General features: G+C 40.4%; 1 protein-coding gene across 2 annotated transcripts; it reads right to left on the reverse strand.

Moving 5' to 3' along the window:
- Positions 1-163: 163 nt before the first annotated feature.
- crp (cropped) lies at positions 164-27938 on the reverse strand. Of its 2 annotated transcripts, none has more exons than XM_066400989.1 (6): positions 27493-27938; positions 22182-22350; positions 4985-5171; positions 4346-4930; positions 3921-4102; positions 164-3717 (listed from the first exon to the last, which is right to left on the reverse strand). In XM_066400989.1, exons 1-6 carry the CDS (start codon positions 27573-27575, stop codon positions 3709-3711), a joined length of 1215 nt encoding a protein of 404 aa, XP_066257086.1. In that variant the 5' UTR covers positions 27576-27938; the 3' UTR covers positions 164-3708. The 2 variants fall into 2 exon arrangements, with proteins under 2 accessions (XP_066257086.1, XP_066257087.1); XM_066400990.1 differs by lacking the exon at positions 27493-27938 and adding an exon at positions 25687-25868.
- Between the last annotated feature and the right edge of the window lie 8 nt (positions 27939-27946).

The following is a 27946-nucleotide window of genomic DNA, read 5'->3' on the forward strand; positions in this document are numbered from 1 at the left end:
AATGGAAGCAGCGGCAGATAAATGTCCTAATTTCAGGACATTCGAGCATTGGACTAACGATGTTAGAATTATCAAACAAACTAGGCAATTAGCAAATTTTCTGAAAATTGATCTGTGTTTGGGAGTAAGGATGGATGCACGTTGAAATAAAACCCCTCATAGACATCATTAAGAATGTGTTATTATAATGCTTTGAATAATACAAGCAAACAAATATTATGTTTGAAACCGCACATTATAAAACACCTAATCTAATGTGCAATACGTAAAAAACATCTCCCTTTTTGACCAGAGTTGCTCATTTCCATCAGCGACATTCGGGAATGAAGCCATTATTTGCTTGATCAAAAAGGGCTTTAAAAGACACTTGTATAATAAAAAAAATAGCTAAGAACTAAAATAGAAAAAATGAGGTCCGAAATGCGCAATTTTCACAAAATTATTTCGAAATTTTCTTAAATTTAACGTTTACATCTTCCATAGTCTCCCTGGTTTCCCTACCTATACTCATAACGGAATTGCCTCGCTAGGGTGTTGATTTTTTAAAGTTTTTCCGTGTCGCATCTATAATAATAATATAGGAACATTTTCGTCGACACTAAAACTGAAAACCTTATTCGGGTAAACATTAATACTCTGCGCGGAAAACGTTTAAAAAATCCCCTCGGAGCACATTATGTACTACTAAAAACGAGTTTATTTTAATGTAGTGGCAGCACACTGACTAAACTGTATTCATTATAGAAAAATAAGTAGTATTTGAAAAACTGAGACGATCGATTCTCGTAATATAATCATCAATTATTTGTAACAATATAATTGCTTATATTAACCGGCAACATCCCCGCTCTGTCGGTTTTGTACTTTGCTTAGTCGAGCAGGGAAACGTTCGGAAAAAATCGATAAAGATGGAGCTTAAAACACACAGATATACAAAAATCCAGTTAACGCTAACTATATGAATCTTGCCAACAACGAATCCTAAGACGCAGGTCAAGAGTATGGATGGTAATTAGGCTACGTGTCCAAAGAGCCAAACTACAACTACTAGATACTTTTTAGTAAAATATTAACTTTTCCCTAAAATTCTGCGGCGATTCTGGGGCGTCCAACATGCCGCGACGTTCTGAGAACTTCGAAAACAACCTTTCCTAATACCAGCTCAAACAACCGCCCCAAGTGCCGCCTGTGGAGTAAGATATTTCCTAATTTTATCATGCTAAACACCAAATGAAAAAATACGATGACCGCGTCTCTATCCAACTCTTCAAACCTTTCCTAAACCTTAGCTACTTATTACGACATATCGCAGAGATTTTTCGAAAAACATCAGACTTTCCAATCGAACTGACCGACTCCTCTCAAGAAGATGAATTATGCCGTAAATTTGTGTCGGTCAGCTACAGATTCACTTATAAATAACGCGCGCTTCTCAATGATCCACAAAACTATAGTCCGAACCACAATAATAATTAATACCACACACGTATTACTCAATCGATTTTTTTGTGATCGTGGAGCTAAAGCTACAGTATTAATAATCCAAAATACGTTGGGTACTACACTACACATATAACGAAAAACAACTTCTATATTTTCAAAACTTCATAGTTGACGTATACCAATTTTTGCTTTAAAGTTATGTACAAGAGATGTTTTGCAGGATGACCTTTCAGGGGTTTATCAATGAAGGGGCCAGGGGTCTCTTATTTATCCAACAAAGGCGCCCAAGAAGATATTATTGGTAAATCGCAGATGAATAGTTGAAAACATTTTTTTTTTAATTGCCGACATTTCGAACTTGTACTGCCATCCTCAATGCTGTTGAAAAATAAAGGAGCATTAATAGCGCAACCACCCAGAAAAAACGTTTCTCTGGCGACCTCATCTCGGCACCATGGCGCTATTAATGCTCTTGTATTTTTTCACAGAACCTTAAGGATGCCACCAGACAATACTGTCGTTCTTTCTTTAATTTAATATAAAGTTTGCAATCAGATTTCGACGAATATTTTGCGCAAGAACTCAGCATCTTCTGTTCATCGAACACATCTTACCTCGCCACTGGCTTCAGTAGGTGAAGGCGTAACTGCTTTTTTATGATAACTTGTTGCAGTGGCGTATCCAAGAAAAATATGCAGCTTCCTTTCACAGCCTCGATTATTTACTACCTGAAAGGTCACCATCAGCGTCGAAACATCAACATCGCAATATAATACAGACAAATATTTAAATAAAACAACAAATAAACAATAACTTGTACTGTGCCCCGGGGCAAATTTAGAATTTGAGAGTACGCAATTCTCTCAACTGAAAATCGAAAGCGAGACACTCAATGGAACGCAAAAGTTATTGGAAACCAGTTAAAAAATCGAAGGTTATATTTAAGAAAAATTAACAAGTTTGAGCTGGCTTTTCAGCTCCGCTTGTCTCTTTCGACTGGAAGTTATGCAGAAGAATATTTTCTTTAAATCGCCCACGTTTTTTTTCCGGTTTTCGACCAAGTCTCATCATGAAACAAATGGCAAACATATACAAACATGGAATGTGAGTGGTGGTATATCGCCGGTAAGAGGAGACAGTACAAGCCGCAGTAGCAAAATCAAACAATAATCAAACAATACATAAAACTAGCACTAACTCTAACTAGGGAGATTCGTATAAGCTACGAGGATCTCCTAGACTAACCCTAGAAAAAATTACAAAGTAATGATTATATACAAAAGGAACAAAACAACTCACGAAAAACTCCTTACAGCGACGTTATGAAATATTATTAATATTAATTATGATAAACATATGTTTTTGGCGTTTCGTAAAAAAGAAACTTTCAATCGTTTTTCATTTTAAGTAACAAAAATAATAAAATAAAAAATCGTCATGTTTTTTTTTGTAACATGGGTTCACGCTACAGTGTTTTATGCTCGCGCGTACTAACAATTTTACACAATTTCCATTTTTACATAAAAAGAAAATATCTTTTTTGGTCCTCCAGTCTTTGGCTCGTGTCACTCAGCCTCACCGCCCGCAATTGCTCTCAACAAGCTTTAAAATACTATTTCGGTGGAATGTTTTCTTGACTTTTAGGAAGATATTTACACGATCAATTTCTCAAGGCGCGGGGACTACTGGTCTGTCGTCTCACGACCCGCGATTTAACCTGTCGGAGTGAGCGTTTCAATTCATTCGACTTATTTTCTAAATCGTAATAATTAATAATAATAATAGTTTGGTATGAATTTGATGGCACTATACGGCGGAAAAGACGCGCTTTCAACTAGTCAATTCCACCTGAAAGAAATTTCGCTTCTAAAATTTATTGTTCATTGGAATTAACTTAAACTTATTGCTGCACCACTCAACTGAGCGACGCATCAAATGAATCATACACTCAACTTCTCCGCAATCTCATTCATGCTCAAAGGGGGGATATCTCCATTGTTCGTCACGCGTTATCATCATCAGTCTTTTTCCTTGGCTCACTCTGTAGGTTAAATCGGAGGTCGCGGACGCGTGACACGGACAAAAATCCGGGATCTGAACTGACACAACTTCAACGGGTGTTGGTGGTGTGTGTCTTACGGAACGTGATGGGAACGACAATCAAAATAACGCACATTAATTTTTTACGAGTCCCCCTGACCCCGCCGCCGACGGTTTTCTGCCGTGGCCGCAGTGGCGCATCTTGGCGAAGCGGATAATGTTCGATCACGAGGCCTGAAATAAGAGAAAAATGATCGACTAACTTCAAATGGTACTTATTTAAACGCATAAAACCACAGAAAAAGAAAACAATTGGATGGAACTTCTAACAAAAAATTCTAATTGCGAGGAAGGAGTTGGAGCTGACTTTCAGCAAAATTTCATTGGAGTAGAGTGTTTTCTCTGAGCAGGATTAAACGTTGAATCAAATCATGTACCTGTTTAACCACTATGACACCCGGCCGCGACTGTTGATGCTGCTGAAGCGTGGCAGCTGTATATTCGATGTAGGAATCGGTGCGGGTGGTCAGTGCCAGCGGGATGTCTTGGGGATCGGGCGGTGACGTTGTCACTGTTACTGACGCGCCCACGGTGGAGTCATCATTGAACATGTGATCACCTATTCAAAACGAAGAAAAGTTGCATTCAGAGCCTGAATCTTTCAAGTAATTGCGTTAATTTGAAATCGCACAATGAAACTGATAAAATTCACGCCTAAACAGTTAACTATTGAACGTGTACAGATACTACAAGGAAAATAAGTACGTATGCGTTAATATTTAAAGTAACTGTTGACACTACAAAATTATTTTTACCATGAGGCTTTTTGCCCTGTACATTTAGCAAACCACAGTTCTCTTACCTTCGAGATGCCGAATAGCCTCCACAATCGTCTCCAGATTCTGTCGCGAAGTCTGGCTCACCGTGTAAATGGTGCTGGAATGAACGTCCTCCTGCGCATTATTTGGCGATGGTGCTGGTAATAGCTCCACCTCCACTTTGGGTTCGGCCTTGATGGCTGCCTTCAAAACACTAGGTATTCGCTCCTCCTCGGCAACATTTATGGTACCTACGACTGGTTCCGGGGTGGAACATCGCGAGGCAGGTGCCGAACACACAACAGTCTGAGTATGCCCGACGGGCGGCAGGCTATCCGCCGTCACGAGCTGCAGATCACTAATCTCCTCTGGGTCCTCGGTGACAAACTGGATCTGAGTTTGCTGCGGAACAGTCGGACACCTCTTGATCTTTTTAAGAGTAGCAGTTTCCTGCTGAGGAAGGTACTGCTGCTGCTGTTCCAACTGACGTACTTGGTCTTCGAGGAGCAACCGGAGGTTTTTCTCTCGTTCCAAGGCCAGCTTCAACTCGTTGGTGGAGGTCGTAGTGGAGTTATTGCTGACAGTTACCGCGATTAGCTTGACGGGTTCCGGAGACATTGAACCAAGACCTAGAAAGTCTCCAGTTGCGGGCGCTGCGAAAGGTACAGACTGAAAAAACTTACCTTCATCAGCGGACTCCGTGGAAACTGTGGGAAGAATCAATTCTGACTTCATTCGCTTTTTGGGCGGCAGTTCCCCCCCTTCGTGCTGCCCCAAAAGACGCTTCAGCTGACAATTTTGGCTGAGAAGCCTCGTTTTCTCCTGCTCCAAGGAGTAAATGTATTCCGCCGTCTGTTGAAGAATGGCCGCCTGCAACAAATCGATGAAACGTCTTAATATCGCATTCTTTAGAAGAGAATGACTGCTCTTTACAGTACTTTAATTTAGCCGTTTAAATGGCCACGGCAGCGTGAGTAACATACGATGTAAGAATTTATTGCCGTAAAGTAACGATCCCGCGGTGCATTCCTGCTATTCTTGATAATCGACATTCTTGGCATTCCTAACACCAGATGACTGTTGGATTTACTGTAATTTATACAAATTTATTCCTATACAGGAATAAAAATTCATTTTGTCAATGTTTTGTAAACGCCTTCATAACCAAACTGCCAAAATGTATGTCAAAGTTTGACAGAAAAAAATCTCTAAGCGAAATGTTTCCATCTTAGTTTAAACGAAGTAATAGTGGGAGATTCGAGATTGGGGTTTTTTATTTATTTACCCGTGGATAATTACGAATTTTGTTCTGGATATCGAATTCTTCATAGATGTTCTGCATATAAATGATACGTTTTTGTTATCTGCTTGGCAACGAATAGTTCTGGATATTAAATGTCTAAAAGAAAGATTTCTTGGAATATATTACCTACCCAAATAGACATTCCATATTACAAAATTTAAAAGGGAATTATCGCCTTTATATGTAAATATAATGAAATTTCGACCATAAAAATACCACGTTAAATAAGGAAATACGGAGCTGTGAATATAAACGATATCACTTATTTTCTTGCCTCAAAAATAAAGCCGATCCTATTCTGAGCGGAATTCTAACCATTTTAAAGCCCAGCGTAGGCTTCAAAATGATTCAATTAATTGAACTGAGTTTTAGTTCTGTCAATGGTGATATATCTCGCTTTTTGGAGAGCTCAAAATACTTTTGGTCAGATAGCCAGGAATACATGACTTTTGTTCGAACGAAATCCACTATGAAAAAAAAAAACGCTGCTTTAAATTATAAATTAATAAAACGCTAATGGATTACGATTACTCATTCTATAAGTCATGCCGGAAATTTCAAAATTTAAATATCCATCCAAGTGTGTCGCGGGACGGAAAAAATCAAGAGCAGATACGGTCCTGCCGTCAGTTAAAAAAAGTTCTAAAAATAGAACGTAGTAACCTAGGCAACACAAGGCACCTTGTCTGGTGCTGCCACCCCACGCCGACAGTGGCGGAATCCGGAACTTCCGTCGGCGCGCGCTCGATTCCGAGAAAAACACAGACTCAAGAGGGGGGGAATGGGGTCCGCGGGACATTAGTAACGTTGCCACGTCTTCTTCTTAATCTCTGAAAATGGAAACTTTCGCATATACGAGGGGAAATCACTGCTACAATAGGTGGGTGATAAATCGTAGAATTCCACGATTATTCAGTATTTTCTCGCATATATCAACGTAGTACAGGAAAACGTAGTTGCGTGTCGTTACATTTACGAACCATTACTATACTCGATGTTGAACATAATTTAATAACCTCTAGCAGCGGCGAAATGACTGACCTTGGCCTCTCAGCGAAATGGCGTCGCTCGGCGCCAAGTTGACGCGGTTTTCGCCAAATCAGCTGTTATAAATTTGTAATGTTATTACATATGTGGGTATATATAACCGAATTCGCGGAATCCACGCCCGGCCGCTTTATTTGGCTACGCGAAAAATACGTCTATAAACTGCGTGAAATTTGAAATGGACATGGAAATATCGGGTGCCACATATTACACCCATGCCCTTGAAAGGTACCATCGACCTGTCGCGCAGCTTTCACGTCACGACTCCTTAACTTGAGCACCTGCTCAATCCCTATGACAACAACGTCTTTACTGTCGTTTAATTCATTTGATTAAGTTCAAGGCCTCGCTAATTCCATATGTCTCGCGATCAAATTAATATAATATGGAAACTCTGGAAGCGAAGAAAACCATCATAGATCGAACAATGGGGCATTAAAATGCTGCAGGTGTAACGCAAATGAGCTGATTTTGGTGTAGACAGGCCTCTTCCTGCTGACGCGTTCCCACAGCTTTAAAGACCTGCCTGGGACATTTAAAATTTAAAGGTCACGCGGATTCTTGGTTCTCTCTTCTACTTATGTAACTACGCAGACGCCAAGGTCAGTAATCACATTAATACTATGGACTCAAGATGGGAAATTGAGGACACTGACAAAATTACGATTCAAGATGTCCGCTGAGGGAGATGTCACTGCGCACAGCGGTCATTTTTTATTTTGACGTACGTCATTCCGGTCACTTCGGGCAAACTTCATAATCAATTCTTTAAGCTATTCTTGTATTCTGTCCGTTTTTCTCAGGCATCCGTCGCAAATAACAAACTTTCTTCCCACCGTTGAAAACGGATGGCTCAACAATGTAATGACGTACTTAGTATTCCAAATATTTTCACACATAATCGCCAGTCTAAATAATGCATCATTTCTCTTATTATAATAACACGCTTTCCGTTGCGAGCTCGCATCTAGACCAGTCAACCGGAAGCACTCGTCCGGTGTCACGTCACTCGGTTACGAGTCCGGCTATCCTGCAGGCCACATGACCAAATTCAAAATCACTTTTTTCGGCTATGACACAACAGATGGCTTAAGAAGCCGAACAAAGGCATTGTATCGATTGAAAGATAAAACTCTCCGTGTACCTGGGACAAAAAGAACGAAAGAAATGAACATCTGCCTCTTTTAAGCAGCTGTTCTCGAACTTTAGGGTATATTTTTACCAATTGCTTCCTACAAAAACCCAACAAGGCAAGTCTTACCTCACACCGATCACCTGATCGACGTTTCTCCTTTCATTTCGGTCGGTTCAAAAGCCCTGAATCGAGTTTAATAATAATAATTTTGTTTTGTTTATTCGACCCACTTTTTCTGGACAGACAACGCAACATCATACAGGCTCGTTTGCTACTAATGAGCGATCGAATTCTGAACTCTCTCACACGCCAGGTCAAGAAACTTTAAAGGTTACAACTTACCAATCTGAATCTTGGGATTGGTCGCGCTTAATTCAATTTTTATTTTTTAAATATATTACAGTAGTAACCTGAACTATGATCCCGAAAGAAGCCCTAAGTAGGACGAGCACACCCCTGAACTACTAACTGATTCAAGGTCTTACAGCTACGTTAGAGTCCTTCTTTCTCAACCTTCCCCTCAATTTTGAGGAGTTCCTTTCCTCCCGCTAATGCCCACGGTCATGACGCAATACATCACTAGCTTAACATCGCGGTAAAACCGCGGATAAGTCATTCACTCGAGCTGTTATTAAAATAGTTGGCATTCCAAAGTCTAACATTCAGTAGTAGTGCCCCCAGCGTTCTATTAATAGAACCTGAACCGATGGAGAAAGGCGCTTTAAAATGGAAATTACTCCTATCTATACAGAACAACGTTGGTTTGATTACTGTTGAACAAACACACCGCTAAGTAATAAGAATTTTCCTATCACCACGTGGAAATTTTTTGTTCCCTCTTCGAAGAATTTACGACCTAAGTGCGCCATTAATCATCACCTCTTTCACTTTGTTTAACATATTATTCAAACACCTGCGTGTCAATGGGTTTACAGTGGTTTTGTGCCATTGCGACCGATTGAATAAACAACCAGTTCGTTGACACTACCATTTCCTTCAATAGGACATCGAAAGAATTTTGCATCTGTAAACGGTACCATCGGTACTGTCTTATCTACTGCCGCTGTGTGCGCAATTAAGATATTTAACATTATGAGACATTGTTTACATTGTGCTGTGTATTTAATATGTACAATGATTTCCATTACTGGCAGCCTTGAAGCAAATTCAAATTTAGAATCATATTTCCTTGATCTAAATGTACCAAAACAACAACAAGCGAACGTGCCGAAAATCAGGTGATTTTCGGTGATGTCCTGTTTCCATACTATCACCTTTATCTATTATTACACAAGACTATTTATAATTCGGTTGCGAAGTCCTCATCGTACCATCCATCTTACAAGTAGATTATTTAGGCTTTTTATCAGCCTATAATTAGAGCTCTCCATATGATGCAGACTTGTTTACTTCGCTCAGCTGATTTTTAGGTGATTTACCAATGTTTATCGAGCATTCGTCATGGTGTTTCCCAAGGTTTTTATAGTACCATGCCACCCAGGCCTGTTGGTACCAATCGGCTCATGTTTTCCACCATCTTCGAGATTCTTTGTTACAGCTGGTCGGCATGCGTTGTAGCCGGTATATAGTGACTGTTTTGACCTTGATTCGTCTCCCGGGATGCCATTGACCCAGCTACTCCAGCTGAAATTCCAAGGCGTTCCGGTCGTACGGCGTCGGTCCCATGACTCCATCTCGAGAGCCTTTTTTTTTATTGTCAGCGTCCGTCGTTAATCAGCGACGCTGAGAACTAGTTCTTCGCATGTTTGTAGAGTTTCAGAAATGAATGTAATTTTGTCTTGCGCAAAATGAGTTCCATAGAAATCTTACAATCTGGCAACGCAAGTCGCGCTTTGACAGCAACCGTCACGCATCAGCTGCGGCAAGCGTTTTGAGACAAAAGAATGACGCCTTGTTGCCGTTTCTTGGAGCATGCACTTTTGCCTTGAAATCGTTTTATACTTTGCTAAAAGAACCGTTTGGAAATGAACGATGCCATGATACACCCCGTAACTCGCATGAAAAGCTATGACATTTAACTAACACACCTTCGCTTTTTGCTTTTTAAATGAACTGCTTAAAAAAATAGTCGAAATCGCACTTTTTCAATCACACCTGTGAGCTCGTATTTTAGTAACGCGTTGGCCGCCTTTTATGAGGGGGAAAAATTTTGAAAGTCTGTTTAATTGGAAAAAAATACAGATTTTTTAGAAGTTTAAGTTTGCAAATGGAAAAAATGTATCGATTCAGTTATATTGAAATTTGATAGCGTCCGGCCCCGCACAGCACTGCCCGGTCAAACGGCCGCCACTGATTTTTTGTCGCCTTGCAAAACACTTTTACTGAAAATCAATTTGAGCTCTACCCCGGGTAGCTGCTCGGTCAACGTGCGACTTCAGCGACGCGAATGTAAACGACACGATATTCCCAGTACTATCAAACCAAATCGAATTATAGAAGTGCGACTTTTACCTGTTTTCAGCAGGGCACAATTTCCTGCGAAGACTCATTACGTTTCTATGGAATTAACCTTCAACTCCGTACAAACTTTTCCAAATTTTGTCCATATTTTCACTCGAAATTTGATATATTTCGCGAGCGAAACGGGAGGAGACGCGGAGACGCCATTAATACTGACAATTAAAGCGTTATTGTTTTGTTTACAAAGTCTTCTTGACAAAAAGTGTCGCTCCCGTGTGACGAATTATTATAAAGCCATGTGTTGATTTTTGTGTTAGATTAGGATTCTAGTCTAGTTCCGTTTGAATTTTCATGGAGACTCTGAACGCTCTCTCGAAACGTTTTGAAAATTTCAAAAATTATTGACTGCCTTTCGCCTAACATTATCATTTTACGAGTAGTTGTTAATTGAACTTTGTGGAAATTAAGGATTCAAATTTCCAACTTTCTAACATAATACGTTTAAGTCAGCCCTAGAGAGAAATGCAACTGTGGCAATAAAGACTACTGTTCCCTGAACGCGTCCAATTACGTGTTCAGAGGAAATTGTATGTTTGGTTGTCTAGATATAGGAGCCAACTCTATTAGATTTGGCTACGTTTACTTGGCTACATTCATGATGTGTGAGTAACTTTACAAGTGAGAGTCTTTTACATCACAAACTTTTTGAGTGGTGAATGGTGAAAATGTGACGTCTGTTGCTGCTGGTCTATTCAGCATAACTAATTACAGGTAACTTTTTCGTGGGTGCTCCTGAACTGAGTTTTACAACCATGAGGTATTTAGAGCTATAAAGTAGACATGCAGAATGACTCACAGTCATCTGATTTTTTACTCTATAACCAAGTAATTACAATCCCATTCTTGGAGCAGGTAGTGAAGATGTCCAACCCTCATTAATTGTTACTATTACTCTACTCATTACTCGATGATGTGTAATCCTTGGCGCCGGCTCTTAACGTCCAATTTCCCGGGCTTGCGCCACGCCCAGCTGATGCTGCAGTGACGTCGGGTGTCGCGACGCCAGCCGTGGGGCGCCGCTGACGTCAGACGACGCCGGGGTCGACGGACCTGACCGACGGAGCCGCCTTTCGTGCTGAGGACGCCCCAATGCCCTGCCCTGGTTCGGTTTGATTGGTGCCCCCATCGGTTTCGGTCGAGGGTAGACAAGGTTTCTAGGTTCGGAAAACTGCGCCAGATCCGGTCCTGATCGATGCCGTTTCTATGCAATGCCCTCATAAATCAATGCAATGCCATTAGAAACTAATCCTGTCGCTTTATCGCGGGGATCCACGATCAGAATTGCACCAAGTACAAGTTACGCGTAAATGTACTGCTACGCAGTCCCCAATGATCTAATGTTTTTTGCAAGGCTAAAGCCCCTTTTCGGTAACTGCGACACTAATCCATGGCGGTGAAATCTGCTGATAAAATGACGTCATAGAGGCACTAACACGTGGCGACTTTTCGGTTAGAAAATGTCTCGCACCTAGAGCTGGCAATTGCACTGCTACATCCAGTTCCTGTAGATCATTGGTAGATTTGTAGAAATGTCACCTTTTAACCACCCACGTTGATTGCCGCCTCTCAGAGTATCGCGGAATGCGATTTTTTTATTGGCGGATGCCCGCGACGGTTGTTCACCGCCACGGAGGCCCCACGTTGGGTAACTGGAATGTCGGCGGGTTCCCACGTCCGATTTCAATTCAATGGCCATTTAATCGCGCATATAAGTGAGAGAAAATGCCACCAGTTATTGTTTTTCAAAATAGAACTTAACACCTTTCATTAAGGATTCGCCATCAATTTAGCTACAATAAGAAATCGGGCATTGTCACTATTCTTTCTTGCTTTAATAATTATTTTCGGCCAATCGCAGTATCAAGAAGGTTTTCGGCCTCGTGAGTAATTACATGACACACTTTCGAGATAACAAACAACGCCGTTAATAAGTTACATGATGTTTACCTGGAAAAGGTGATGCACAGCTTGGGGAAATCCCGCAACACTTACTAACCATCTAGAAGAACGGGTCCTTAATTGGCGCAGTCAATGGGATAGCTATTATACACTTTTTGCGGATATTATACAGAATTTTATAGAATTAACTTTCCACTCCTTCATGATCTGTCCAAATGGTTTATTCTTTTTCTAGCGTGTTTTGCAATGAAGGATGTATTTGGGGGAACTCGCGTATTCCAAGAGGTATATAGAGCATAATTAGCGAAGTCATTAGGATATACGTTGAACCGTTTGCGGGTCCAATGTATTTCAGACTTCCTTCGATTTTCAAGAACTCGTATAAGTCTTTTAATTTCCTTGGAATGCCCGTTGCAGTGTGTTTGAATGCTAAACTTAATTGACAGAATAGCACAGGCAGTCGAGGCAACCACTGAGCTACACAAAATTTCTATCTTCTCCGGTTCATAGTTCGTGAAAATTGTCCTGCTTAGGCCACCTTCGGTTACTTCAGAATTCCAGACCCACGAAAGCAATGGAAGCTTCTGAGATCCCAACGAGACTCAATAACGCCATATCGTTTCTCTTTATCAAATCTTCAAATCGGGATCGTAAATTTCGCTAATTCCAACTGCGTTGGCGTTTGCTGAACGCTGCACATAACCCAATTTCGATAGTGGGCAGTAGGGTCTCTCTCATTGACTAACAGTAAAACAATGGACCAATTAGAAAGTAAAATTGCGCAGCGCCCACGTGTTGAAAGTAGCCACGCCGGCACTGGCGAATGCAATAAAAGGCGAAATGTACAGTTAAGGTCGTCTAGATTTTGCTTGAATATTATGCTGTTTTTTTCATAGAATTTATTATACTGCGAATAAAAAAGGTTACGCAATCCAGGCCGACATAACAACTCGTGCTGCATTGGGGAAATCGGTCGTAATTTCCGTTTTCCCAGCAGTCATTCATAAAACAGAATGAAACGGTTTGCATTGTTGTTTACAGACTGACGACTACTATAATATCATTCATGGGATTTAACATTATTTTTATGCATTTTTGGGTTCAGCCAGGCACAAAACCGAGGTTCCTTTCTTGTTTAAGCCGTCCAAAGACCAACCTAAGCCTTTGACGTAATCAGTGACGGACGATTCGTCTTAGTGCTTGTTATTGTGTTTGTTCCGAGGGAAAGTCCCCGTCTTAGGCTGTGCCAGCCGCAGCAGATATGGGCCCAAAAAGGAAGTAAATAATCTCATTACTCTATAACCTTATTGTCGGTTCATTGTCTCTAAAATTGCTTGTTTGTGTTCGGCTTAACCATGCCCCGCTGAAGCCAGAATTTCATTCAAATAATGGAAATTCGAGATTTATTCCAGACGTTTTGTGCACAGGGCAAGTTTCTGTATGTGCAAAATATTCTTTACGTGACAATCTGTTCTCTACGCGAAGACGGAAAAAGTTTCTTCATCCCCGATGACGAATACCTGAGAGCCAACGAGTTTAATTTCATTTAATATGATGTGTAAATATGTCTTCTATATTATGCTCTCCAGCTCCATTCCATCTCTTAAGAAATTCGATCTCCCAGCAGCGACGTCGCCTATTTCGTCTCTCTTTCCGCTGAATTGGCAACGCTGCCTGTTTAAACATCGAAGTAAACCGTCTTTCAAGAAATTGGATCTCGCAGCGGCAACGCCGCCAGCGTCGTTTCTATTTCTCCTAACTTGGCAACACCGCCCATTTAAACATTGATGTAAACACTATTTCGAGAAATTGGATCTCTCAGCAGCAACGCCGCCTGCGTGGTCTCTTGACGTGGCAACACCGCTCATTTAAACATTGATGTAAAAGTTTGTAATAATAAAACGGCAAAGCAGCAGGCCGACCGCAAGGATTTCTATTTATAGCCGACAATAGTATACAGTATACAGCAGGCCAGACAAATGAATGAAAATACACGGGCTGGTAGGTTGCTGGTTACACGCTCAGCTGATGCGCTTAATATGATAAATAACACCAATCATTATTTTTACATTGCTGGGATAACGGGGAAAGTTCAAGTTCGCCGGATAAACATCAACAATCGCCTTGCATTTTTTTCAATTCTTCAACGATACTAGAAGAACCATCAGCTGAAAAAGTAGTATTTTTCAAAGCGGCATCCAACGTGGGCGCCTCTTTCATTTCTTCTATTAATGACGGTTCATGCCTCAATGTGAGATTTCAAGTGTACGACAAAAAAGAGCTCCAGGAAAATACGAGAAATTGTACACCGGATAAGTGTGGAGGTCGCCGAGTGATCCACTTTCCAGCTTTTGATTAAACAAGAAAAAAAACGACTTTCTATCCATCAGGGCCGGATTTAATCCTCCACCATTGAAATAGTCTAATGCTGCAACTGGCAAAGGTCAAAGTGCACTGGGTCATCCAGACTGCGCTTTATTGGATCAAAAACGTCGATTTTGGCAGAAATTACTAACCTACAAAATAAATCGTCAATATCGAATTTTATGGCAAAAGCATAAAACTTGTGGCTAATTTATACGAAAAATCGGGCTTCCGACCCATTTGGCAACATCGGACAGACGTCTTTATGGGTCGTCGCGACGAGGTGAAGAGACCCGAATGTTACGACGCCCCATTTCACCGAACATCTCGAATTTCCAGTTTAGGTTCTATCGACTTTCAAATATATCTGAAGGAAATGAATTTGTTTTTTTTTACAGTGTCCCACATATACGTGAACCAAATAATTCCAGCTATTTTGCATGTACGTGTACTTGTAACCAGGTAACCCAAATACTCTTTTGATCCTATTATTCACTTGGGTTTACTGCGTAATAACACGCTTTTGAACAGGTAAGGGTGTACACTGGCAACGTCGCTTCGCAGGGGAAAAGTAATGGAAAAACAAGACAGGGAAGGATTGAAGTTGTTTCCCCAAATTAATTTACTTTAAGCCTCTAAAGCTTTGTACGCTTCTACTAACGAACGTTAGTGCAAAATAGATTACACTTTTTTGTAGCCACTTTTTTTCCTCTATAAGACAGGAGTGTTCGCTTAAATTTCGATTCCTCTTGTAATCCAAGACAAACTATATATAACGACGTATCGTTCTATGTGGTTTTACTAACACAAAATCGACTTTTTGCTTATAGAGTAAGGTGGCTTCGATGGAACGCACGGCAGCTACTCAATGATAACACAAAAAATAAGATTTCATTAAAAATTTAAGAAATATGATAAAAATAAAATCAAATTAATAAATAAAAAATTTAATTTTTCTTGGAATTGTATGTAAGTCTTGGTTGCCAAGCGATCTCTCCTAGTATACGGACATTTTTTGTAATTATTTATATATTTCTAATGCCTCTACAGCGTCCTTTTTTTCTTTTTATTAGACCAAGCCGTCCCTGCCTTGAACCCTCATCTCCCAAAACCCGCCAACGTCGCATAAAACTCCCTCCTCCCTCACAACCCCTTCCGCGGCGATGGTTTTGTTTTTCTAGCCAATTGTGCGTACTCCGCTCATGTTGTTTCGCCATTGATCTCGTGACGTCAGCGGGACTTCGACGGTTGCCAAGACGACGGCAGCTAGATCGATCTGGCACTACTGCCAACGCGCCGGCGCATTTCCCTTTTACCAGGGGGTAGGGGGGCTTAATGCGATTTTTTCACGGCGCCTTCACGTTTTCGAATGGGGAACTTTCATGGTCGAAACTGATGATTTCGTGGGTGCAAGATTAGTACCCACGTGATGCACTTAATCATAAATGTTGACAAAAGTGTAGGTGGTAGGAAGGAATAACGTTACAGCTTGATGCATGTGTGGGTGATGGCTCTAATGCGAAACGTCCCACGCAATATAGATTGAGAATTTGAACATAAACGGAGACTAAATCGGGCATTTGATCATCCCTTGAATCTTCAATGAACTCGCCCTAGATTTACAGATTCCGCATATGTCTGGCTGCCAATCAGAGCTAGGGCAGGCTTACTACCGATCACGTTACTACGGCCCTGCGTGACATGTCACCTGTGTCCTCCACTGAAGGATGGAGACCTCGCCCTGTCCTCCGCGCACTGTTGCCGTCTGTCTCTGACCTTATTACTATATTATAAATAAATTACCAGGCTTTTTTTTATTTTAAAATTTCCTGCTTTCGATGATTAATTAATAAAAGTTCAGGTGTCCAGTAATTTTTCCTTGCATAAAATCATCAGGCTCTCCAACTCTCCACCGGCTCCACCGGACAAATTGGTCTAATAATAACAGTATTAATCAAAATATATTGTTTGCGTATTGTATTATTGTGATCAGGACTGCAGTTCTCTAATGTTGAAGACTGATCATTGTCAGTGTTACGCAGAAATCTCGCGAATTTTTATGTTATGGCTCAAAAAGAAAATTAACTTCAAGACGAATTGGGCAACGTCCAGGGGAAAATTCTTCCTTTCCGGGCACCCCGAAGTCTGGCGTAAGGGCTGCGTCGGTTTCCATGACGATGCCACCACTGAAATCCCCCTGCTCCCCATGTCTGTCTCAGCCACCTTCTCCCATATAGGCACACACGAAGTTATTAGGTGAAAAATGTAACGCATTCTATTTTATGAGTAGGTGCTTCAGAATTTAGAAATGCGGATTTTTCTACTGAAACTTGAACCAACTTATAGAACATATGTATGGCAATTATCATGACTCACGAAGGTTCATAGGCCGTAAAAGAACCTGCGCAGTCACTGTCCTGCGATCGAACCCAGACGTTGCCGGTACTACACGTCGGGTACCGGCATGGCTTTAAAATTTAAAAGGCCGCGATCACCACAACATAGATGGCCATCACGGAACCAACAGACCGGACAAGGTCTTCTCGTACGTTAAACCTGGCTGCCTTAATAATGGCACTGACTGTCGGTCGAAGGAAGAAAGTACTCTTGGAAAATCTCCATGCGGAAATACGTTCCATTGACCCCGAGATGACATAAAAGTGCGTCAGCACATTGACGTAAGCATCGATTTCGACCTAACTCCGGTTTCGTAATGGAACGTTCCACTTCGCAGTGGGGCTTTATTGGGGCCCAGGCCTCGAACAACCGTTCCTTTCTTGTTAGAAGGACTTTAACCCCGAAACAGACAAAGATAGAGAGAGGTGATTTATGCGACAGCCCCACGTACGATTAGAGCGACTTTGATATACTGCCGTCATTTCACTTTGCTTCACGGGCAACCGTATTTTTCCACCATAAGCATTGCTGAAGACCTCAAAAGACAATGGAAAATAAAGATAGATGCAACGGTCTTATGAAATGCTATTATGTCGCATTAGTACAAGAATGTAAACACTACTTTTTTTATATTTATTTCTAAATTTCTGACAAATTTGGTCTAGAAAGTTCTGGAACGTCACTGCGCACTCTAGCTTTTCGAGATCGTGGCGCCTTTGTCAGAACAGCCTCGCAAAGTCTTGCATAATATAACGCAAACCTCCACAATATAATATTCACTTTGTCAAGTCTCAATTACATTTACAAGTTTCCAAACCTCAAGTTTTGCAGTGGCAAGAAATAGCGGCAACTGAAGTGAATTCTCGGACGCAGTTGGACAAAATAACTAATTGATTATGTATGTGCACAATAGAAAAATATTATCTGATACGTTCCAAAATTTGTAACTACGTTCGACATTTTTGTATAAAAAAATTCGAGATCTTTGGATGGAAATTCTATTTCGATCTCTACTCTACTCTACTCTACTACTACTAGCTATATTCTAATTTCGAGCCCAAGATCTCAAATTTCTATGGCTTTTAGTTTTCCCAGAGACTGAAACAGAGCTAAAAACACATCGAAGAAATGAAGACAGATGCAACGTGCTTATAAAATACTATTACGTTGCTCTAGTATAAAAATGTATGCAACAATATAGGTATGCTAACAGTATGCCTCATCGCGCATTCTAGATTGTTCTAGAATATCTTTGACAACTATTCGATCACCGCGATTTCTTTTTCACATTGATGCCAATTTTGCCCGTTTTATTGGCTGACTAATGACAGGAAAACGTTCTCATATTGAAACCTGTCAGCCCTTCACATTACAATATTATTTATTTTCATATTTCCTTCACAATCGCCCCCCGGAGCCTCGCTTTCTGATGCCGTATAAATGGCTGTCCCCCGTTCCATTTTCACGCTAATGGATGCCATGACTAGGTAAATTTTTTGAATAGACCCATAATAATCCATAATGGAGGGAGGATAATCCGGGCCCAGGGTATACATTATGGGCTTCCGGATCTCGCTAAAAAACATTCGGGGTCGTAATCCAAGCAATTTTCTGAAAACCCGGAGCAAAGGGAATTACTGTCGGTACGGCTCTGGATTCTAATCCAAATTAGAATCATGTTTCCCCTTCTATATTACGATAACGGTTTTAATAATCGATGTTAATTTTTTTTATTGCGGATGATTGATTGAGCGTGCGGAAATAATGCATGATATGGAAAAAGCCGATTAATCGCTTCACCGGATATTTACCATTTAATTTTTTTTGGGAAGGGGCAGGGGAGAGGAGGAGAAAGAAAATTCTCTAATTCTATCACTAAATTTCAACACCTTAATTGCATTTACAAAGCTCCAAAGCTTAAATTGAAATACCCGATTTCAATATAGCATGCACATAAATCGATTAGAGCAAAACAGCTTCAAAAAATTATCAATATGTTTACGAAATACCAATGGCAAACCTCGAATTTGAAACACTCTGTATAAATTGGACATTTTCCGCCAAAAAATTAAAATATATTTAGGGCACATATACCTACCTTATACCATATACATAGCTGAAAAAACAATGGAAAATGATAGATACAAAGGGCGAATCTGATAGTATTGATGGCAGGTTGTTGTCATTCGAAAATTCATAGCTTTGTCTTTATGGGTAATTGTGTTTTTGCACCATTTAGGTTCATTGCTGAAGAACGAAAAAGACAATAGGAAACGAAATAGATGCAACGTGCCTATAAAACATTATTGCGTTGCTCTAGTTCAAAAATCTATGCATACAAACAGAACACTCCTACTTTTTTTCTAATAAATTCGACCTAGAATGTTCTGAAGCCCCACCGAGCGCACATTCTCAAATATTCGAGAACACCGCGCCTTTGTCAGACTACAGGTCTCCGTAGTCTATTCCACTTCGCATCCATTTTAATGAGTCAGCCCTCCACAATACAATCAAAATCAAATTTCAAGAGTAGATTCTTCCCTATGAATTGAACATACTTAATTGGAAATGTTAAATTTCCGCACTTGTCTAATTGAGGAGTTGCCGTAAGTTGCACCATATGCATTATTGAAGACCGGAAAAGACAACGGGAGATGAAGATAGATGCAACGTGCTTATAAAATACTATTACGTTGATCTAGTATAAAAATGTATGCGACGATGTATATACGCAGACGTTACTACTTAATTTTAAATTTCTGACAAATTTAATCTAGAATCTTCTGGAAACCCAATGCGCGCGCACCCTAGATTATTCGAGAACATCGCACCATCGCTACGATGCCCTTGCAATGTTTCTTCCATTGGCACCAATTTCAATGAGTCAGCGCTCTTCACAATGCAGTATTTATTTTGATACTTAATCAAGCAGATTGTTGAACAGCTGAAAAAGCAATGAGAAACGAAGATAGATGCAACGTGCCTGCAAAATACTATTACGTTGCTCTAGTACAAAAAACGTATGCATGCAATACTATAGAATGTGCGCAAACATAATACTGTTCCTCATTTCTAAACTTTGGGCGTTTTTGAAAAATTGCGAGGTTGTTTTAATTTGAAAATCCCCGGCCTTTCTGCACATTTTAAAGCGATAAATTTCCCCCAAAAAATTATTGCAAAACCCACTTCCTTGGGCAAAGTGAACACGTAAACGGCCAGACCGAAAGTCTGCCGATGCAATCAGCATATGAATGAACTCTATCTGGGTCACAAAAGTCACACAGTCGGCAGTCAGAGGTGCATTTTTTGTAGTATTTGCCACACGTGCGTGACGCTATAGAGCCATTAATTCCAGCAGGGCATATCTACCTCTAAATACTAAGACTACTTACCAAAGCACTCAATCAATAATTGATAATTATCCCTAGAAATTGGGTCAGGGCTATTTTTACACGGGGTTTAAAAAGGATTTATTTATATAACGATCCACGAACGGAAATCCTAAATTCCTACGACTGGCCGATGGTTTGTCTGGCCGCTAATTGCCTCCGCCATGACCTAGTTTAGGCTCAATGTGACGTGTGAACACGTACACATTCATCCAAGGCTGTTTCCCATTGGAACAAACAATAACATACGGAGGAGATAAGGGAGCCTTTGAACTTCCCTTTATTCTATCAAGGAATCAAACAGCTGTTTTTGCCCGCACTCACGCTCGATTGCGTGGCTTTTTCATTTCCGAAGCCATTGAATAATTGAACCGAGCAATTGCGTCGTAGAAAACTGTGTTTCACCCTTTAAACGTAATTACAAAAGTAGTGTAAAGGAACTATCAAGGTCGGCTACTTTAAACTGAGGAAGCCTTGAAACTTCGCCATCCAAAAACAAAGAATTCTACCTGACTGAGCACGGATTAATTTTGATCACAGGGGATTTGCAAAATTCAATGAATCGATCCCAAGGTTCATTTAACAAGTTTTCGGCCCGATTGCCTTGCGCTTCAGATAAAAAACAAAGGCCCATAATTAGTAATCGCTAAGTAGTCTGGTGGTTCGTCCTCGAGATCAATCCTGCGATGTCTGGTTTAACTAGGGTTGTAAAACGATGCTTATATATATATATATATATATATATATTGACCTTCATTCACCTGTTATATCTCAAAAGTATCAACAATCTCTGTCATATGTGTCACTCATTTTCTCATTATTGAAATTGACGGTCAAATTCAAAAATCTCCGGACAAATTCAATGAGACTTGGTGACATGCAAAATTATGTATTTTAATCGTTTATTTTGAACAACCCTGTAGAACAATAGTACACTTTCTATTACCATATATCGAAATTACAAATTTACGCCATGCCCTTGAGAGTATTAAAAAAATAAATAAACTAAAATGGTATGTCAAGTGTATTTCGAACGCAGCTTAGGGAAACAACTGACAGATCTCCTATACTGGCTGTGGAAAATTTCTGCCAACTATGTTCCAATATCTCACAAATTAATTTGTGGTATGTAAATTTTGACTGCAACTTTCTCTCAACAGCCAAATTGTGTAGGATTTAACGGATTCATTGATCGGTCACGTTTATGAATGGCTTGACAAGGCTGCTTATCGTGGCTTCCTTTGTGTATTGTATTTCATCGGCGTTTATAGCAAAAATAAACTACGGCACCGCACCGAACCGGATCATGTCCGCTATCAACAACATGACATAATATTTGTACAGAGTTCGAAATATGTATTGTCCGCACAAAGCAATAATGGATAAAGTAAACTGAATGGGAATTTCCCTATAGACAACCACTTTTCGTGGTGTTTACAAGACTCATTTGAAGGAGATTGTTCGAAATTACATGGGCAAACTAAAGGGGAGTAGATAGATACCAGGCACCCATTATTAAAGCAAATAATTCCAAAAAAATTGCACTCGTCAAGTGTCTAGACTAAACAAAACTCGTGTGGCGTGATCAAGAATATTTGATGTAGCCTGGATATTTATAACCGCGCGAATGTATGTAAATCCTGGATTCGGGAGAAAATCATATGATCCGAAGCGAGGCCAACGTCCCACTCGCGCATCAGCTGATCTTTTCACGCTATTTAAAGCAGCTGACTATGAGATGCGCAGACTGGTAAGCAAATGTTTGCATGATTGGCGCTAATTAATATTTCGTGTTAAGAACCGTGTTTCATAAACCAATCGTCGCTTATTTCCGTTTTTAAGTTTTCTAATCCGAAATTTCCTACCTTGCTGAGTTTCTCGCCTTCGTGATGCGGCAACAGACTGCGCAGCGACTGGAACCCATTGTTGATGGACTGCATGCGCCTGCGCTCGTTGCTGTTGGCGATTTCGCGTCGCATCCTCTTTTCCTGGTCCATGGTGATCGTCGGGGGTTCGCCGCCCTTATTGATGCGGCTGCAAATGCAAAATGCAACCAGTTAATCACCTGAACGGTGAGGCAGGTCAGTAATACACGTAGCCTCTGCACCGAGCAGATACAAACGAATTTGTTTATACGTAACATGGTGACATGGTTTCGTACGAACTATGAATTTAAACTAGTTATAAGCGTCACTTTACAAGTTAGTCCACCCCTATTTTGAAGGAAGTCGTACGATGAAAACGCCTCCCCAAATTCACCACACAGTTTAATCAGATCACATTACAATACCAAAGCCAACAATCGAGGAAATATGTTAAATAAACGGAATGTCGTCATATTATATTTAAAGTCAATTATGAACACGTAAATAGTATAATCTAATAGAGATTATGTACGTTCTTGACATATTTTCTCATCTGCATCATCAAGTGTATATTGCACTATGAGCACAGTTAAATAGCATGTGCAAAGCAAACCTCATCGATTAGGAAAATCCACACACCTATCAAAATATGGCAACATGGCACCTTTCATTTTTCTCGCCACTAATGAGGCGAAGTTGAGCGATGCCAGTTACCGGAGAATGAGCAGTATTGCCAGATCCTCTCAGTTATCCGTACGGCTTAGAATTTTTTCACAAGCTTTTCGTCACCACACATGCCGTTGGCTAATTTTTTCCTTCACGAAAAATTAAAGCAAGTGGTATGAGCACGAACTATTTACAAAAACAAGCACGAAGGTCCTTTTCTTTCTTCTTTCATCTTTTGTAACCGACACCTGCGCACGTGTGATAAAACCCAATCGGGGTTTCAAGGTGAATTCGACCCTTATTCATAGGAAGTCGGTTTGAAATGCGATACTGAAGCGACAGCTGGTAGAAGCGAATTCTGGTGAATTTGGCAATTACTTGCGCAACATGAAAAAAGTGCGTCCGCTTTAGCTGCGCGTTATTTATGTTTTCGTTCCATCCTTCTCTAATCTATGACACAATACTGCGCCGACCTTGTCTGCGGTATCTAATTATTGGTGCGGTGCGGCTTATACCGTCGTAATAGCAGGTAGTTTGTAATCAAATTCCTAGTCTATTTATGGAATATACAGGGTGTTTCAAAACATGTGTCGGAAAATGAAGGGTGTGATTGCTTGTTTCATTTTAAAAAAATAAGTTCCTATTAATGTGGGTCCGCAAACGCACCGTTTTCGAGATATAGGATGTCAAAAAACAGTTTTGTTTTTTTTTTCAGTTTTTTGACGATATTTCTGGAATATTTTGAGATGCAGAAGTCACATTTCGTACACCTATTATCATTAATATTAGTTGTGTTTTGAGTGTTACTTCAATTTTTCCCCATATGCCAGAGGCGGAGATTTTAGGGTTGCGTGAGATTTTCATGTTTGTTCATGTTGCTAATTTTTTACATATTTTTCATCACAAAATGTCATTTTTCTCAACGATGGTTCGCATTAGAGCTTTTCACCATGAGTACTTTTTTTGTGTAGAACACATCGACGGTATAAAACGTGCCTCTAAAATGCTAATTTTCCCAGTTACGTTAAAATTAAGGGCAAAAAAATCTCACGCAACCCTAAAATCTCCGCGCCTCTGGCATATGGGGAAAGATTGAAGTAGCATTCAAAACGTAACTAATATTAATGATAATAGGTGTACAAAATGTGACTTCTGTATCTCAAACGATTCCTGAGATATCGTCAAAAAACTGAAAAAAAAAAAAAAAACTTGTTTTTTGACACCTTGTATCTTAAAAATGGTGCGTTTGCGGACCCATGTTAAAAGGAACTTTTTTCTTAAAATTAGTCAAAAAATCACATCCTTCATTTTTTGACACGCGTTTTGAAACACCCTGTATAACCCAGAAACTCGATGGCAATCGATAATTTTCCCATTAAGTCTGTAGTCCAGGCACTATTTTTATCTTCTGAGATATGGTCGCAGCAGCAAATCTTGCCTGCAGGCATACACAAAAACAAATCCAATTACCCAATTACCCACTTGAATGGCAAATTCCAATCTCGTAATTTTCCCCCAGTGGCTAGACTGCTCCACACCCGTGGCGCCGTTGATGTTCTCCGTACGCAACCCCTTCAACCCCTTGGGGAAGCCCGTTCCATGGTCAGCTCAATCGATATATCGATGCGAGGGCGTTGTGTTAAAGCTGCACCCTGACGTTCATTTTGTAATTTCACTGACCATAGGGAGAATTTGATTCGTTCGCGAAAAGACAGTTTTTACGGGAAACTGAAGGGTTTCTTCTACTAAGGACGCAAATAGAGCAAGGCTGAGACGGCTAAAAGGGACGTCGCGACGCCAAGAAACCCCGCGTGTGCCGATGATGTATGGACGTCTAGACGCCACTTATTGCAGTGCGAGGGCAATTTCTCTCTTGAAACGAAAAATCTTAAAACTAAAGATGATTAAATCCGAGGGAATATTACCGGGAATTGCGCATTAAAACGCTACTTTCAACTTTCCCTATTTGAGGGAACACCGGCGGATAATTGCTTCCATAACCGAAGCCCTAAAACGGCAGCGATCTTCCCTCGCAAAACCTATATATCAGCGGGAATTGGCCGCATTATGAAACTCATCCCGGTTTCCCGACTAAAAATTACCGCCATTTTCCGACCGCCATGTGGCCCTTAAAACGGCAAGTTATAACGCGGCGTCTGCGAACATCACGTATTTCCACTTTAAGCCTCAATGTTTCTTTCCAATAATAGCAGGTTTGGTCTTTGTACATCAATACATCGAGTTTGAATCGCGGCCCGAAAAATCAAGAGGAATCAGAACGAATACCCCATAGGGCCAGCATTGAAATATATTGCCCGAAAACAAATCAAACGTGCGACTTAGTCAATAGCATCAAACGCCCTTACAAAGCTACTACCATAATCCTCCCACCTAATTAACTTTTCCTGACTGATTCCCATGGTAACTTCCTAAGAACGGCACGCAACGTGATTATTTATTTATGCGCATTTATAAAATATCTTCTATAAATAACCAGCACTTATTTATTATTAAATTATTCACTGTAAAATCAGTTAATATGTAAGAATGCGCTAATCATGGGGATGGAACTTAGGAGAACAACGGACAGATGCCGCTCGAATCCAGAGGCGCTTGCGCACTCCCATCCCGTAGCAGTTGGTGTATGCATGTAAATTTCAAAGTCCTGGTAATTTTAATTTGATACCGGTTTCGAATTCCACGGAATGGCACAAGAAAAATATTGATGGCGGTACCTATGCACAGCCAACGTCCGCTGCTAAATTCCTCCGACCACATGAACCCAAACCGGTTCCGCTTTAGAATAAAATCCATCTTTGCGAGATATTTATTTACTTACGGTGCAGAATTCGCTTGAATGCACATTCCTTTGCGTTACGCGATCGTCCAATCGGCTGCCAAGCTATGCGGCTGTATCGGATGTTGAAATTATCTGTAGAAATTCCAAAGCTCTTTCCTACACCAAATTTTTGCTTTGTTCAATTAAGCACAACAGGGTTTGGAGACCGTCAAGTCTCTCCTGGGAGGTTAGTACTGTCTCTACTACGTGGAATACAAATTCAATGGAACCAGCCCGTACGACAATTATAAAACAACATGTGATGGATGAATCATCGACATCAAAATAGCAATTAGTCCGAACCAAAATAGCATGGTGTATTGCGCCGTAGGATTGAACAGAGAACCGATCACCTTTACGGTGGCCTTCAAAGGTTACATGTAACTCCACATGAATTGTAGTAAACAACGAGTTACACAAGAAGGATTTTAGTTTGAACTGCACATTTCACAATCTGCCTGTATCTGCTGGGAAGGGTGAAAGTGCTTCCTTCCTTCAAAACAAGAAGGCAATGAAAGTCCTTCCGATACAAAAGCACATAGCAAGATTTCAAATATCAAGGGTGGGACGAGCAGAAAGACCCATCATTACGACCTTTGTCTTTTTTAATGGGAAATGGCACGGATTTTAAAGCCCTAGTTAAGAACATGAATCAGACACTAAACAGACGTGAAAGTAGGGTTCAGTAGCCGGGCACCACGCCTTAAATAGAGCCCATTTCCTAAACATTTATTCCAATGTCGCCTACGGTTGCAGAATTGGAAAATATGAGTAAAAATGTATCCTTACTTGACATGCTACAGCTGTGTTATTGCAAAAAAGCGAGTTAAGAATGTAGCCCTCCATACAAGCACTAACAGCTGTCAGATCAGCAGCTACAGGCTCGATAATTTATTTATTTTATTTATATTAATGGTCAGATGGGTACAAGTATTCATAGGTCTTTAGACTTAGGCTCACTCGATTAAAAGTTAATTTTGGAGGAAACCAAGAAATTGTGATCGATCTCGTTGGATTTTGTGGTAAAAAATAATCATTAAAGCCGGTACTACATACCTATAGCCCTCTGTTTTAGGACAGATGTGGAGTTTCATAAACTGAAGGTACAGGCTCCTCCAACTTCGGGAGGAGCCCTAGATAACGGTAGATACCTCTAAAGTCAAACGGTGACATTGAGGTAATAAAATAAAAAAAGGTTTATGGGAAAAAATAAAGGTGTTGCTTATTTTTATTATTAGTTGGTCGAAGCAGGATGGCAACATAGTCCTGTTCTGATAATTCTGCCACTTACACCTACTGACATTTTTCCAGGAATTTTCCTATACATTAGCAACATAACCGCCTCTCTCTTTAATTGCAAACAAAAAAACAAGACACAACGCTTTTTTTTCAAATGACGTGTAGGATTATTTCAAAAACTCCCAATAGCGACAAGACCATTTCCAATAAACAGTAATTAATTATTAAAATTATTTAATTGCGAAATATTTTACAACACTATCACCAGGTAAAAAACGTTGAACAACTCCTTGAAATGCTGCCAAGAAATGCACCATGCACCGAGTGCTTACTATACAACTACGGCGCGGGTTTATTACGGGCATGCACTTGGATTTCGTGGAGTAAAAAAAAACGATTTGCTGGAAATAACGCGCCGACATGCTGGTTCGAGATAAGTCTACAACTACAACAGTTTGTACTAAAACGATGACGTATTTTGGATTGTCAAAATCATGTGGACGCCAAAAAAGCGGGTAAAATCATGTGGACGCTAGAGAAGCGGGTAAAATCATGTGGTGTACGTACCTCGCGACGTTATCGATGATATCCTGCTTTTCGTCGCCGGCCTCCTCGAAAATCACCCCCTCGGTGTCGATGTACATTGCCATTGAAAATTCTGAACTTGCAAGCACACAGTCACCGGTAATTAAAAGAAAAAACCGCCTAAAACTGAATTACAGTACGGAGCGCGGGATAACGAAACACTACGTAAGCCTCACAGAGGTTTTCTGAGAGCGCGGGAAACAGCTGAGAAACCGGTGGACGCCAACGTACGATTCATACGCACAAGCGGCGTCGTTTTCCAATTTTCGCGAAATTGTTCGGATTTTTGCACTGCACGAGATGAAGACTGCGTCAAATTGACGTAAACGAGAAAAACTAACCAGTTCTGATAATTAACAACGAAATAATTAGTGAATAATTCTGGTACTATTTTCGACGCGGAGTAATCTGTCGTCGGACGTAGCGTATTTCCAAC

Source organism: Euwallacea similis, chromosome 22, assembly GCF_039881205.1.
Source record: "Euwallacea similis isolate ESF13 chromosome 22, ESF131.1, whole genome shotgun sequence".
NCBI classification, from domain to species: domain Eukaryota; kingdom Metazoa; phylum Arthropoda; class Insecta; order Coleoptera; family Curculionidae; genus Euwallacea; species Euwallacea similis.

What these genes read in the sequence shown, in the direction of transcription:
- crp (XM_066400989.1), bottom strand. Translation starts at nt 27,575, where the DNA reads ATGGCAATGTACATCGACACCGAGGGGGTGATTTTCGAGGAGGCCGGC. An exon ending in AAGGCGAGAAACTCAGCAAG is followed by an intron (nt 5,172 to 22,181) that starts GTAGGAAATTTC and finishes GATTTGTTGCAG; the next exon opens with GCGGCCATTCTTCAACAGAC. An exon ending in CACGGAGTCCGCTGATGAAG is followed by an intron (nt 4,931 to 4,984) that starts GTAAGTTTTTTC and finishes GAGACTTTCTAG; the next exon opens with GTCTTGGTTCAATGTCTCCG.